The 15,812-nt window shown below is 36.6% G+C and overlaps 1 protein-coding gene across 2 annotated transcripts in view; it reads right to left on the bottom strand.

Annotated features, from left to right (window-relative positions):
• The window catches only part of LOC145998891 (uncharacterized), a 141,588-nt gene that overhangs the window by 85,196 nt on the left and 40,580 nt on the right, over positions 1–15,812 (bottom strand). For both annotated transcript variants that reach the window (XM_083135610.1, XM_083135611.1), the window contains exons 2-6: positions 10,265–10,456; positions 7,622–7,829; positions 6,159–6,321; positions 3,044–3,253; positions 1,838–2,044 (exon numbers count right to left, since the gene is read on the bottom strand). In XM_083135610.1, coding sequence (XP_082991736.1) covers positions 1,838–2,044; positions 3,044–3,253; positions 6,159–6,321; positions 7,622–7,829; positions 10,265–10,456 — 980 coding nt within the window. The remainder of the gene's footprint in view (positions 1–1,837; positions 2,045–3,043; positions 3,254–6,158; positions 6,322–7,621; positions 7,830–10,264; positions 10,457–15,812) is intronic.

The raw sequence follows: 15,812 nt of genomic DNA, 5'->3' as shown, positions 1-15,812 counted from the left end.
ATGAAATCACAGCCGGTACTTGAACATAACCGTCATGTAGTCAGTTACTCGGAAATATGGAGGGTATGTAACACTGCAACTGCAGGTAGGGTGAAACGGAAGAAGCATGGGTGCTGCGGATGCGTGTTGTTTTTTACTGTGATATTGTGCTGTTTTTTCTGTTCTTTGTGTAATGTTTTTGTACCTGATGTAAAAGTATGATTCTACATTGAAAATTTCGCCATGGTTGACATACCAGACGAGCCATCGATTTGTAGTGTTGCAGGTAAGGACTTGATTATTAGGGGCCTTCTTTCAAAACCATTCACTTCGAGAACATAACGTGAAAGGTTGGAGCTTGTGAACCATGAGCGACCGTGTGCTGAATTTTTCATAACCAAACCAACTAAGAAAGATGGGAAAGTTTTCATTAGGCAGTTGAATGTTGTTATGTGGCAGCAATGATCTTAATAAATTATTTTGTTGGCCATGCGTTTTATTCAATACAAATTTAGGACCATGGAACTCAGTGGCGTGCCCAAGGGGGGGTTGATGTGGGTTATAACCCCCCTTTCGCCAAGTATTCCTAAAAAAGAACGTCAAAGGTAGGAAAATATGACAAAATGACTACCAAGAAAAAGTATACATAACCCCTCCCTTTCGAAAATCCTGAGCACGCCACTGATGGAACTATACAGGCTACGGTGAGTGGCTTGAGCAATTTTTATAATGCAGTGCAAAGACATGAACGTTCGCAGAATCACATCTGCGCTTGCATCCAACTGAAGACAAGTCATGATTCATAATTCTAGCCAAATAAGAAACCAAAACCCGTCCATTTATTTAAGATCGAAACTTTATGCTAATAGGATGTTTCTTATTTTCAGGGTTAAAGAAGAACGTAATTTTATTTACAGTTGCCCTCAAATATCAGGTAAATCATAATTTTATTCATGGTTGGAATTTAAAAGTTATAGCGAAAGGCTGTTTTCTTTCTTTAAAAACCGTGCAGCTAAGATTTGATTTTACGGCATGTATGCACTTCACACACTCAAGCCCGATACGTCACCATTATGCACATTATTGTAAGTAGGGATGTGTGTAGGCCTATATTATATTTGAAATTGTTATAATTAACCGAAACGAAAAATTCACCCATCGCTTGCCTATCACGAAAGGTCACGGCACGCCCCTGGAAAGATCAATCTCTTATTCAGGGATTAAAGTACGGAGGGAAAAATCCACCTAGCTGACATGTATTTTGTGTGAGAGGATTGTGCTGTATGTGGTGTATCAATTTAGTCTCATGTCTTCTACATCCATATTCTAGGTTGAACATTGCCAGTCATGCGAGTCTGGGTCGCTGTTGAGGTTATGTTTTTCATCTGTGGATGATAATGATGTACTTTTATTATCTTGTGATGCTTTTTGTTTAGAAATATTGACAGTGGTTTTTCTATTTATTCCATTTTTTTAAAAAAATATTGCCTCTCTACCTCTTGGGTTAATTGTGATGATGAGGATTAATGATGAATACATTAAATTAATTATGAGATAAACATGACAATACATCTATGCCGTGAGTAGGGTTTGAACCTGAGATCTCTGACTTTCAACATGTACCATGGAGACCAGCAACAGTGATTTTTAAATTAACAACATGTAATTTGTTGTTCTACAAGTAAACATAATTTAGTTGTAAATATAACTCATAAATATTTTTTTTTGTGAATTAAAATCTGGTGAAGGAAAATTGTTTTGAAGAAAAACATATACAAATGAATGTAGTATGAATAAATCTTTATTATTTTAAAGTATAGGTTTACATATCTTAAATGAAAAATTGTAAATTACGTACCGGTATCATAAATACATGGCCTGGTGGTCCAGAGTTCCCATTCATTCCAGCCAGACCATCTCTTCCTGGTTCCCCTTTTGGTCCTATAGGTCCTGGTGGTCCTGTGGGTCCCATATACCCTCTAGGTCCAGGTGGTCCACGGACTGTGTAGTAATAAGTTCCTGCACCAGTGCTAGGAGATATTTCACCAGATCCTTCTTCGAAAACCTGTCCAAGAAAACAAAGATTTACTTGAATGTGGATGCAGAGTGAGTGTTAGTTAGTGGAAGATGAGGGAAAAGATTCTGAGAAAAAGAAGTGCAACAATGTTAACGCTATATAGTTCATTCAATAGTGTATATATTCTAATAATCTATCCCTTTTTATTGAGAAAATATTCACCAACTTCTAAAAGTTTTCCAACCTGATCCCCACAGACAGAAAGTTTCAGACTAGTGCTAATCCAATTACAAATTTAATTACAGTTGTGACTTGAACATTATCTATATAATGGAAATACTCATTCCTATACTGTAAACTGAAAGAGAAATTGTACACTGTTGCCATGTCTGAGTATTAGTTTTATTTTATGTCTAGTCTATGCCCATATAGGGTAATTGGAACTGGACCTACATTTTAAAGTGGTATCTGAATCCAGTGGTTAGAGAAATCAAGTACAAGAAGCAGTCCCAGAAGTTGGTATATAAGGTATGTAGAATCAGTAAAATTGAGTATAGACAGATTAGAATAGTTGAAGATTTTTTTCCATTTTGTCACATAGAAATAAATATCAGTTGGCAATGCCATCTTAGCTGCAATCACCAGGTTTGTGCTGTAATGATTTCTGAGTGTGAGGAAATTCATCCTTGAAGTTTAAAGAGATAGTGTAATGAGTCATCAGTAACAATACATTCATGAAAATCTTGGTCACTAATGGCATATTGTTAAAATTATTAATTTAAGACAAATAAAACATGCATAGATGTTTCATGTAACATACTTATTCAGGAATAACTGAGCATAAGCTATTTCCTGGCACAAGACATGAGTTTACAAGAAACCTCAGAAACAAGAATGGAATGGGATCAGAGATTGGAGTGGTGATGATGCCACAACAGTGGTGAAAGAGTGACTCAACATGCAACTGATTGTCTTAACACTTTACAATATCTCAAAATTGAAATGCAAAGTTCAAAGTAAAATAAAACATTTGTTTAAGAAACTTACTAAGGAACCATTTCCACCATAGACTTGAGTTACAACAAGCGGCTCTACATTCCCGTTGATAGAAAACGTGCCTCCATTCACTTTTACCACATCATGGTGTTCTTCATCTGATACTTTGCTCAGTTCAGCATCACAATTTGGAACAACGTCAGTGCATAAATCATAAGCCCTTTCTGGAGATAACCCAATTTGAAGTAATTGAACATCACCCTGGAAAGAAAGAACAACATACTCGAATTTAAACACTCTGGAATTGTGTATACATACACCACACACACACACACACACACACACACACATATATTTGTAGTCAGGATGTAAAATCATTGAAGGCTTTTTGGAGGGAGAAAGATCTTAATTGACACATATACACAAAAAAACTAAATTCTTTATGCATTATTTGGGGAAGCAACAGTTCACTGAAAGTTAATAATCACATAATTTAAGTTCTTTTACTATACATATGCTACACAAAACTGATTCTGCAGTTTTATGTGGAATGCAAACTATGACACTAGATTATCCTCCCCTACAAAACATTCTTTGAATTTTAAGAAGCATTATATAGAGTAGATAATTAATAAAATTGCAGAAAATTGGCAAAAAAAAAGTTTATCATAACTTTCTTTGTTCTATTACAAAAATATTGCTTTAACAATTTAATAATGTTATATTTAATTATAATCATACAGCGGCGGCTCAAGGCAGATAGCCGCCGTGCCATGGCACTACCCTCAGAAGAAACACATACCTCTGCCAAGTATTGTTAAATTAATCCATTGATAGTTTACAGACAAGGAGATTCGAATCTTGCAATCGGTCAAACTAATGTGATGACCACCCCAACTTCCTCACTGCATCGCAAGCTGTTTCGTACCCTCGTGAGGCATCGGCGCTGCCCAAGAGCTGGCCTAACCGAGTTGACAGACGTGCATAGGGTTGAAGAAGTCTCAGCGAGGAAAATTTCCACCATGAGCCGGGAACAAAGGGGCAGGGGGTGGGGTTAGCCCATAAGACATTACCCGTGCCCGTTTTTGCCTGGCACGGCGATGGAACTTTCGCAGTGTTTGACACAGTTGCCACCTTCAGAGATAAGTCGCTAAATACGACGGATTTGTAAGACCCGTTGGGGAAGTAATTCGTGAGAAAGGTACTATCTACTTTTCTGCCTACTTTTGGAGAAACGAACCTAGTATTTTTCCAAAGTTAAACGAACATTTTGATAATATATAGATGCGTCTCATCCAGACTTTTTTAAAAATATAAAAGTAAAAAACCTATGGTGTTGCGAGTTTCCTTTGGCATTTCAACAATTTATTTTTGCAACAAATGTCTAAGATATATTCGACATCCAGTTGGAATACATGTGCATGGGGGAGCAGAAGGTGAGAGGATTTGTTTTTCCCTTCCTCTTATAATTGTTGTGTTTTTAAGGAAGTGTCCTGTAGTGTATAAAGATAGGTTATTGAGTGAAGATGAATCAGATTAGTGTGTTATTACTTAAACACACACTGTTCTCCACGTTACCAAACGAGGATAAACATCTTGGCCAGTGGCGCAACCTCAAGGAAAGGCTGGGGGTGGGCATTGCGGATTTTTTTTTTATCACGTTGGCCGCCACTGTAATCATATCTTCATATTTCTCACTTTTACAAAGCTGCAATGATACACTGTATTATGGAGGTTTTATGTGTGCCAAGAGCCATAGCAAGAAATTTCTATGCTCGGGGCGAGAACAGAAATGGGCTTTCTCTACAATGAAATTTGGTACCACTCTTCCCTGGTTTGGACAAATGTCCTCGTTTGAATATTTGTATACAAACAGCAAATCCTTGACCTCGTAAAGAATCCAAAGTAAAATATTAAGTTTCCTCTCAGATGTGCATGTAAGTCTACAATGAAACTATTATAAGCTCAGCCGGACCCTGTGGCTGAGTGGTTAGCACATCGCGCTGCGACACCAAGGGTCCCGGGTTCGAATCCCACTCGGGCTTGGTTGTTTGTGAATGTCCATTCATCAATTTCATCATTTCATCACTCATTCCCATCTTCGCTAATTAGCCAAGAGGCACAAAATGCGAAGTAATATAAACTAAATCAATCAATCAATATACAAGAACACTAACTTACTAAGACAAAATTGTACTCTGACAAAATGTGTGTAAATCATTTGACATTATTTATTTCCCTATTCTAAGGTGGTAATTTTCACTGCAATACTACGCTGCACATTGAGTACATTTATTACGGCACACAGAGGATTGATAATACAATGGTGTTTCTAATAGAACAACATTGTGCAAACGATGTGTGTGCTTCAAATGTAATGGAACACCAAGACAAGGAATTATTTTTATAAATGATATTATTAATCAAAACTGCGAATATGCAATGCAGCTAGTGTATATATCTTCAAAATGTGAAACATGTAAGTCCCTATTTTGACCATCTTCGATTTTCAAGCAATACATGTGCACAACTTCATGTGATTCGTAGAGTAAATAAATATTTAGCTTTCTTTCTTTCCAAATGGAAAGCCATGATACTTACTTTCTGTTTTTGCTCTTTTGGAACCCAGGGTGTCCTCCCTTCCTCCCCTGTATATGTACTCTGAAGTCAGATATTGCACCTTTGGATCATGATGAGCATGATGCAGCCCTGTACATCACATTGTGAACAAATTATCCACATATAATTGAGTCTTATAGAAAATGCTGAATTGTCAGCAAAGTGAGCAATACCATTTTTAGATCTGTTTTTCACAAACTAACTTTATGTATATTTTGAAAATAATTTATTACTTTCTATAGTACCAAAGTTATATTAGTAAATATTTTTGCCCCCTCCCCCCCGAAATGTATATAATGCATGAATCCATCCACCCCCTACTCTGGACACCAATGCGCATATGTCTTTTCAGTTGATTACATCATCATTAAAATGTATTCATATTTTGATTACTATTTTGACTAAGAGGTTTTCCCGATTTTAAAAGAAAGAACATGGTGATTAAATATAATTAGTGAAAACAAGATATGTAATGAAGATAAATATCTCAGGGTTAATTCAAAATAATACTGAGTTATAACTACACAAATCTTATATTATATCTTACCGAATAGAAGCCATCTTCGATGAGTTGCTGTCCAATAAGAATGATCCCTGCATTACTAATTTGTGATGGAGAGGGTCGAGCAAGGGGGAGTGTAAATTCCTTGCCACAGTCCACAATCAATGTTACAGCATCACCTTTCACACTAAATGCTAAACGATGCCATCTGAAGGATAATATTAATATTATTGCTCACTATAAAACTAAAGGCTGGAATATGATGTAATCAGATAATACAGTATGGTACAATAAAAAAGTAATCGAACCCTAATTTCAAATGTCGATTTTATTACATGTAATGCAACCAGCATATATTTTTCTCAATAGGTTGCAACACTAGTGGATTGTGATTAAATATACTGCATGTGATCTACAAGTCAGGTTTCAGTGGACTGCAGTAGGTTTGCTGTTGTCATGAGTAATTCTTACACAGTATATGAGCTTAAAGCATACACGGTTCCAAAATGTATGACACAATCATTCACAGTAAATAATATACGTTAGTATGAAATGTTACCAAATAATGTGAAATTGACACATTTTTACTTGAAAGAAATAATGTATTTCTCAAATAACAAATTTCCCAAACTTATACTCAATAACACTATTGTATGTGCTTTCAAGCATGTTTCTTCAAGGACTTAATGTGTCTCATTTTTCCCTTTTTTTTAAATTTTATTTTCTCCAACTGAAATACTTTTTTTTCTTAAAGCAAATTATGTGATACTTCAAGTGTAGGATATTTAAGATTTTTTTCAAATTCCTCTCAGATGCTAGACATATAGGACATGTCCAGGAAGAAGGGCATTTTGGTAGTCCTTACAAGGTGGCTACTTCGAACACATGATGTAACCATTCTCATAAACATTCCTGAATTAGCATTATGAGATTCTGTGTGAACAATTATGTGATTTATGTACCATTATATTCAACTATACATGTCAGATAGTTCAACTTTTTTGATTGCACATTTTTGGAGGCACATAGTGGTTCGGATTCCACTTTAAACTGTAGGTCCAGTCCCGATTAGGCTTACTGTGCATAAAGTGGACTTAGAAAAACAACTCAATCTATCAAACTCAATCAATTGATTGCACATTTAAAAGTAAAATAATAACCATTTCATTATGCTATTTTAATTTTTGCAATGTTAATTTAATAATACTAATTCACTGCAAATTAGTTAAAAATATCCTAGTATGTTGTTTTGTTTTCCGATTATACCTTAAGACTTAGATGTGGGATTATTTAAGTAAAAATCAATCATATCTGATCATCTTAACAAAATATAGTGATTATAGAAACTCATTTTAATTTAGTTCCAGGTTTAATTAGCATGAGATTATTCAACAAAAATGTCATACATATGCTAAAAAATACTTATAATACAACACATTTAGTGGTTTGCTAAGGCACTGAAGAAATCATAACTTACACTACAGTTTCTTGTAGCACATGGGACTTACTTGCCATCATTAATATCAACTTCAAATGTTAGAGTATTGTCCGAAAGAGGTCGACCTTCAACATCTTCATAGAATATGGAAATAGTGTATCCTAAAGTTACAGCCAATTGTTCATCTCCAGTGTCACTATATACAGTAAAGAGGACAGAACGGGTCCCCTGGGAAGGGCGCACAACCATTAATATTGAGAAATCCTCTGGAAAACCATCTGGAATGAAAGAAGTCATTGGTGTTAGACTATGTTCTTTCATGCAACCATTTTCCATTTTCATTTATGCAGTGCCTTTTTTTTCTGGGCAAAAAGATTCTGGTACTCTTTATACATTTTATTTTTTTATCATAATATTAGAAATGTTAAGTGACAGTCAAAACACTTCAGTGAGAAGTAGGCGAAGTGTTGCTAAGAACATATTTGATTTAAGGGTCAATGGGGGAAGAATCTTTATGTTGTGTGCTTTTGTGGGTTTTGTCCGAATAATTAGAGCAAAAGGACCTATTTCCATTTGTACATGGAAGGAAAATTTAATTTGCATCAGGATGATGTTGGATTCCATCCAATACATTCCTTTAGGACACATGGCAAACATCGACTAGTTTGTTGATGGGTTAAAATGGAGAAGAGGAAGAAACAACACAAATGGAAAGAACATGCTCATTTTCTTAGGAATGTGGGATCAAAGGGAAGATTTTTACCTTACCCATCACCTCCTTGGGTAGGCCAGTGAGGCCACTACATTTCTGAACACACAAACACGTAAGTGGTTAGCATTCATGTTATTGATGCAAGTGTGTGTACGTGGGTTGCATTTCCAGTGGAAGCCCCAGTAATTTCAGTGTTGGTTGAACATCATGAGAACATAAGAAGCTACTTAAAAAGAAGAAGTAGAAGGCTGCAGTTTAGAAAACCAATTAACAACTGCAATAAGACTTGATGATCCGGACATGCATCACCCAATTAAAATCTGCTTGAAGGGCATTTTTGAATTTATTAAGCAAAGTTATAAATGTCTAGAAGAGAATAATGATACTGATAGCTTTTTCTCTTTAAGTTGATGAGGAGCAGCCTGATAATATGTACATTTGTATTAGCACTCTTTTTGTTAGTGATTCATAGAAATCATAACTCTGTCGTGTTAGTCATGGGTGAATTAAACTAAAGAATCTTAAACTAAAAAAGCAAAATGGGACGACCCCCTAAATATTGTTGGCTTGGACAACAATATTGTGAGCTTTTCAGCTAAGAAATACAGAAAATATCTATGTGGGGAATAAAAACTTTTATATGTGCACTTGAGTGTGCATGTGTAGATGTAGTGACTACATATGTTGTGCAAATAGTCGAATGATTATTCTATCTGAAAGTAACAAGTAATAAAATCAATGCATGTCTTAGATAATGTTTATTTTTAACATTGCAAATAAATATAATTTTGTTTAAATATTTTGGTGAGTCTCAGTCCACCTGTAAAACTAATCCTGAATAAACCTACAATTTATATTTTGGATAATTTATATTTTAGAACTAGCTATGTTTTAATACAAAAATAATGAAATAACAATCTAATACATCTCGTGCTCTAAGTGGGGTGAATATGGGGGGAAGAAAATTTGCACAAAACATCTCCCAGTTAGGAGAAATTTGCCCTTCATTGTCTCCACAATGAACTAACTATACATGTATCCCACCACATACCCAAAACTCGATCAAGCATACACCCCCCCCCCTTCCCCCACAGTTAAGAATTTATGCTTATAGCTAGGGAACGGAACTTTATGTGCTAAGAAACTCAGAAATATTTATTTTTTATGTGTCAAATATGTTGAAAATATGTGATAAAAACAGGTAAATATGTGACAAAAATGAAAAACATTTTGTAACAAAAAACAAAATATTACATGCATTTTAAACACCTGAAATCAGTTTCTAAATGCTTACCTCTTAGCGAGCTATTTTTTGGGAGAGTTGCAGTGGAACACCATAGTTTTTTTTCCAAATTCTCCGCTGTAAATCTGTGACGATTATCTCTAAAAAGCATCTTATATTGTGAGAAAGATCGTTCCACATCACAAAAACAATTCTTGCATATTTGAAGCACGAAATGTCACTAACGCTGAAGTTTTCCAAAGCTTCCTCTTCCTCTACTTCACCTTCCAAAACACGTGCAATTTGGCACAAAGTTTGAAAACCTTGGTTTTTCCCAAACATTTCTGTACATTTTGACATTAGCACTTGTGCGTTAGATCCAGTGGGGGTAATATTTTCCCCCAATAGGATCGTAGGCGAGGCACCAGAAGTCTGCCAGCGAACGTGTTCAAAGACAAAACAAACCTGACACTCTCGATATGAAAGAGGTGCGGAGAATAAACATTTTTCCTTCGAGGATTTCGAGGTAGCTGAAGTCAATGAGTGATTTTGTGCATTTAAAGTGAAAATTCGCAAAATATGTATTTACATACGAAAAACTGGAAAATATGTGTTTTTATGTAAAATAAAATTTGCTGAGTTGACATTTAAGGCTATGATCAGAATTTTGGCAAAAACGAGGGGGTCTATCTTATCGCAGAAAAAAACATTTATTTACCTAAAGCTCCGTTCCCTACTTATAGCACTGGATACAACATGAGATAAACTGATGAACTAACCTGGGAAAACTTGTGCAGAGTTAGCAGTTAGAAGAGCTTGTTGGCTGATGCGGTATGCTGTATCTGGTTCACCTTCAGGTAGTACCTCCCCCTCCTCATCCCTGACTGTACGGCTATCACAGAAGCCAGTAGTTCTTGTTACACCTAAAGGAAGCTCTGTAATCCTTGTGGCATCTAAGAGATCTACTAATCCTAAAAGAAAAGAAAATGCAATTAAAAACACACACATTTAATTTTTCACACACAATTAATTTGAAACAAATTGAAATTATTATGCCATCGTGTAAAATATTATTTTGTTTGAGAAACCAGTAATGGGTATGTGCACACACTCAGTGGAATCATCTTGTCACTCAATTATGTGATTACTTTCAAGCCTTAACCACTTGAAACTCATATCCAAGGCTGTAATATGCAGTAAGTGATTGCCACTATTATTTAATTTATTCCCACTTTTCTTTTTAGAAATTAGAGTGGGCCCTAGGAAGGGGCAATTCAAGCACTTGTCCGAGGCACCATGTCAGACATTAATTATAATGAGTTCATAGGATATTGGTACTTTAAAGTCAATTTATCTGTTTTTAATGAACAGCAAAAAATTAAATGTTTGAGCATTTGGCCTTGTGTTGCAAAAACGAAAATACTTGTATAATTTGAGTATGGTGCAACCAAATGCATGCAGCCAGATATTATTGCATGCCAGCAGAGATTCTACATCTACAAGACTGCTGCTTCAGATTCTCTTTTTATGGTCATTGTTTTTTCTTTCATACTTCGCATCCAGTGTGAGCCTCGGCTTCTGGATGGGTCACAGGTGGCAGATAGTGAAAATTCCCTCAGATACGAATAAGGGAAAACCCAAATAAGCAGTCCTGGATCGAGGTGGCAAGGCTTTCAGGTTATGGGAAGGTGTCCAGTGGCATGGACATACTCAGCAAATACCACAGATACCCATCGACAGTCTTGTGTCATGGCGAATAAACACTGCCATAAAAGAGTTTGCCCTCACTCCTTGTGGGCCTGGAGGAATCCAGAAAGGCTACGGGAGTTGGAACCCTGACAGAAGAACAAGGGTGTACCTGTGTAGGCTGTGTCAGGCCCGATTAGCCAACAGCCGAAAACATAAAAAAAGAGAGAAGCAAGCTGGACTAAATTGGAGACAATGTGGGCTATGAATAGGGAAATTGAATATTGGAACACTGACAGGAAGGACTGAAGAAATTGTGGATCTAATGGAGAGAAGAGGAATCGGCATCTTTGGAATGAGCGGAACGAAATGAAAAGGAAGAGGAGAAATGAAAGTGAGGAAAGACTATAAACTGTACTGGGCAAGTACTGAAGAGGGCAGGAGAAGTGGGGTTCGATTTGTAGTCAGAAGTGAAATAAGTGAGGAAGTAGAGAGAGTAAATGACTGAATAATAAAACTAAAAATGAATGTAACAGGGAAAGTAATAGAAATAATTCAAGGTATGCCCCACAAACAGGAAGTCCAAGGGAGGAGAAAGAAGAATTTGAAGAAGACTTGGAAGAACATGTAGAAAAGGAATGGCAAATTGTGAGGGGTGATTTTAATGCACAAGTGGGAAGAGACAGGAAAGGGTATGGGACAGAGGAAAGAGGAGGGAAGGGGGCTACTGGACCTTTGTAAGAAAAACGGACTGTTAGTAGGTAATAGCTGGTTCGAGACAAATATGACAGCTATAAAATTACAAGATACAGTTGGAATAATGAACAAAAGTCTGAAATAGATTATATATTGGTATACAAGGAAGTAAAGAAGATAATGAACAACATTAAAGTAATACCCAGTGAGAACTTAGACAGTGAACACAGGCTACTAGTAGATGTGAGGAGATGGAAAATAAAAGATAGAAGGGAGGAACAAGAGAGAAGGATAACAGTGTGAAAAATGAAGGATAAGATGATAAAAGAGAAATATCAAGAAATATTGTGTACTGAAGTGACAAGAGATGAACCCAAAGGAGTAGAAACAGAATGGATAAGTTTTAAAACAGAATTAGTAGAGGCAGCCAAAAAGGTATTGTGGAAGGACAAGCAAGAAAAGAAAGAAGAAAGAAACACCATGGTGGAATAAAAGAACTAGAGAGGCAGTGAAAAACAAAAATGATGCATTTAGAAAATGGTTTCCTGAAAGGGGAAGGTCCAGGGAAGGTGTCTCTTCCCCACTCTTCACTTCCCTTGCTTCCCTGAACCCGGGACCCCTTGACGGTCTCCCTCCCACTATTTTTCTTCTTTTCTCTGTCTTTCTCTCTCTCTCCTCTTAAAGTTAAACCATAAAATGCACGAAAAGAGTACATGGGAAAGAAGAAAGAGGCAAGAACAGTAGTAAAGGAGGAAAGCAGAAAGTGGATGGAATAATGAGCCAAATTGCTAGAAGAAGATGTAGATTGGGAACAAGAAGTATTGTATGGATTAGTGAGAGAAAGGAGAAGAGAAAGAGGAGACACCTGTAAGCTAAGGGATGAAAAGAGAAACGTAGAAGAGGATGAAAAAATAAGAACAATGTGGAGAAATCATTTTGAGAAACTGCTGAATGTAAAAAAAGGAAATGAACATTGAGAAGTGAAGGAAAAAGAAAACAGGAAGGAAAAAATTAATCTCACATGGAAGGAAGTGGAGGAAGCACTGAATGAAGAGAGGTAGAGCACCTGGAATAGATGAGTGCCAGTGGAAATGATACTAGGAGCAGGAGTGATTGGTGTGCAGTGGCTGTATAGAGTGATGAAAACAGTGTGGCAAAAGAGAGACGTACCAAGAGATTGGACGAAGGGACTAATAGTTCCCATATTCAAGAAAGGGGACAGTAAAAACTATAGAGGAATAACACTAATGTGCCACTCACCAAATGTGCACGAGAAAATATTAGAGAAAAGAATAAGGAAAGTAACAGAGCTGAACATGAGAGAGGAACAGTGTGGATTTAGAAGAGGCAGATCAATAGTAAATCTGATATTCACCATAAGGTAGTTTACGACTTATCTCACCTACACATATCAGAGTGATGGGCTATGTGTGCATGCCCAGCCTCCTTATTCTTCATTTGGATATATTATAGAGGAAAGGCATTATGAGTAGGGAAATGATTTTGTTATGGCATTCCTACATATATCCAAGGCATACAATAGCATGGACAGAACAAAGATTTGGAAGGTTCTAATAGATAAAGGAGTCAAGGAAGAGATAGTGTGTAGAGTGCAGAACACATACAAGGCCAACCAGAACTGTGTGAAGACACCAGTGGGAAGAACCGAGTGGTTCAGTATAAGTAATGGACTGCTCTTCATAATTACAATGGATGTAATTAACAAAGAGGTGGTGAAGGAGCTAGGAGAGAAAGAGATGAAGGTCATGTTGTTCGCTGATGCGTTAGTATTATGGGGAAACAGAGAAGATGAAGTACAGAGACAGCTTGATAGTTGGAATGAGAAGAGCAGGAATGAAATTCAGTGCAGAAAAGAGTGAGGTGCTAATAACAACAAGCAACAGAGCCAGACATGTACCAAGAATAAAGGTGGACACGGAAGAGTTAAGGATAGTGGAGAGTTTCAAATATCTACGAAGCATAATTGAGAGAAGTGGAAGAATAGATGAGAACGTAAACAGAAGAGTGCAAATGGGTGGTTGACTCTATCCAAACGTTCAAAGATTAATATGGAACAGGGATGTACCTGTGAAATGCAAGAAGGTAACATGCAACACATACTATGTGCCAATAATTATGAATGGAGCAGAGACTTGGACAATGACAGAGAGAGACAAAAGAAAGATGCAGGCAGTGGAGACGAAATTTTTAAGGAATACATTGGGGAAGACTAGAAGGAATAGAATAAGGAATGAGGATATCTGACAGACTGTGGGTGTAGTGAAACTTCAGGGCAGAATAGATCAGGCACAGATGAGATGGTCCAGACACATGAATAAGGTGGGTGCAGAAAGACTGCCAGTAAGAGCTTACAATGCACATGGAGTGGTAACAAGGCCAAAGGGGAGACCAAGATGTTGGTGGAAATGTAAGGAGAAGAGGACAAAATTGGAATACAGTGGAAAGAGAGGAGTGGTGGAAGACCAGAAACAAAATGGAGAGTCTTGACTTCTATGCCGACCCAGCCAGAGGCAGGAAACGGTGAAGGATGATGATGATGATGACTTTCATCTTTTATATTTTGTCTGATTTACCTAACGGTGGAAAGTGGGCTGAGCATCAGAAATCAACCACAAATCAAATCATTCTTGCGGCATGTCTTTTATATTTCTGATACTAAGCTGAGCAGACATACTGTTGATGTTCTGAAGAACAACGCACGTTAAGGATTTGAAATGAGGCACAACAGCATTGGTCGACTTCACTTCCAAATGAAAATTATGAATAGATGTCACCTATCATATTACAAATCTCTCTCTCTGCTCAGCTGCTGGTCCGATGCCAGCGAAGCCTTTCGAAAAACCACTATCATATTCCAAATTCTGAAAAATTATATCTGCTTAGAATTCCTTCTAGAGCATTCATGCGAACCTTTGTGTAATTTTCTTTCGCGGTTGTCTAGATATTCATAATAGTTTAATAGGTTTATGGCAACTGTTATAGGACCTTGGAGTAGCATCATATTCACGGAGTGCAGCAGCAGTTAGCGTGAGTAGTAACAATCTTCAAATCAATTGTGAACAAAAACAATCCCACATAAAAACCTCTGTCACAAACGAAACTTGATTATCTCCCTACGTGTAGAGAAAGGTTAATGCTGTCGTTGAGCTTAGCAGGCCGTTGTATTATTGTTGTTTGGGGGTTGACTTGTTTGAGATCTTCATTGATTCGTGCCCCTTGTGAGTGTCATTACGCCAAAGCATACCCTGTTCGTTAATAAGTATGGAACTTTGAAATTGCAACCAGCATACCAGTATTTCCCCCTTTAAGTGTTTTTCTGTCCTTTTTTCTTTGCTCCGATTTATTCAACAATAAAATTTCGTCAATCAAAAAACAAATCCGATCCTTTGATCATACGCAAACTAACAATACATAATATTTCACTTGCACAAATTAATTTTTAATACGTAATTAATAATCATTGTAGGTATTTAGGATATGTACATTTATTTCAAAAATGTCTTCTCGGTTGGGAAAACTGACTACAATTAACGATTTCCATCTGTTTAAATTTTAAAAAGGGAACAAAATTCTTATCAATTCAAGGACAAAAATAGAAAGTCAAACCGTGTTAACGAATGTAAAGTGTTCCGTGAAAATTTCCATATCAATCCCTGCTCCTACCGCTAGTCAGGTGGTTTGTGGTCGTCGTTTTCGAGAAGTCAGACTGTCAGGCACGCGGCGATGAACAAATGTCGATTCGATTTTTTTGGAAAACTAAATATGCTGACCAAGGCAGTAATTTATTTTATTAAAAACATAAACTAAAACGTAACGTTTCAACCTTCTAGAGTCTGATGAAGACCTTGCTAGAGGGTTGAAACGTTACGTTTTAGTTTATGTTTTTAATAAAATAAATTACTGCCTTGGTCAGCATATTTAGTT

This window comes from Lepisma saccharinum, chromosome 14, assembly GCF_977018435.1.
Source record: "Lepisma saccharinum chromosome 14, izLepSacc3.1, whole genome shotgun sequence".
Taxonomy (NCBI): domain Eukaryota; kingdom Metazoa; phylum Arthropoda; class Insecta; order Zygentoma; family Lepismatidae; genus Lepisma; species Lepisma saccharinum.
Note: the sequence above shows the minus strand (reverse complement) of the source record. Positions and strands in the feature narration are given on the sequence as shown.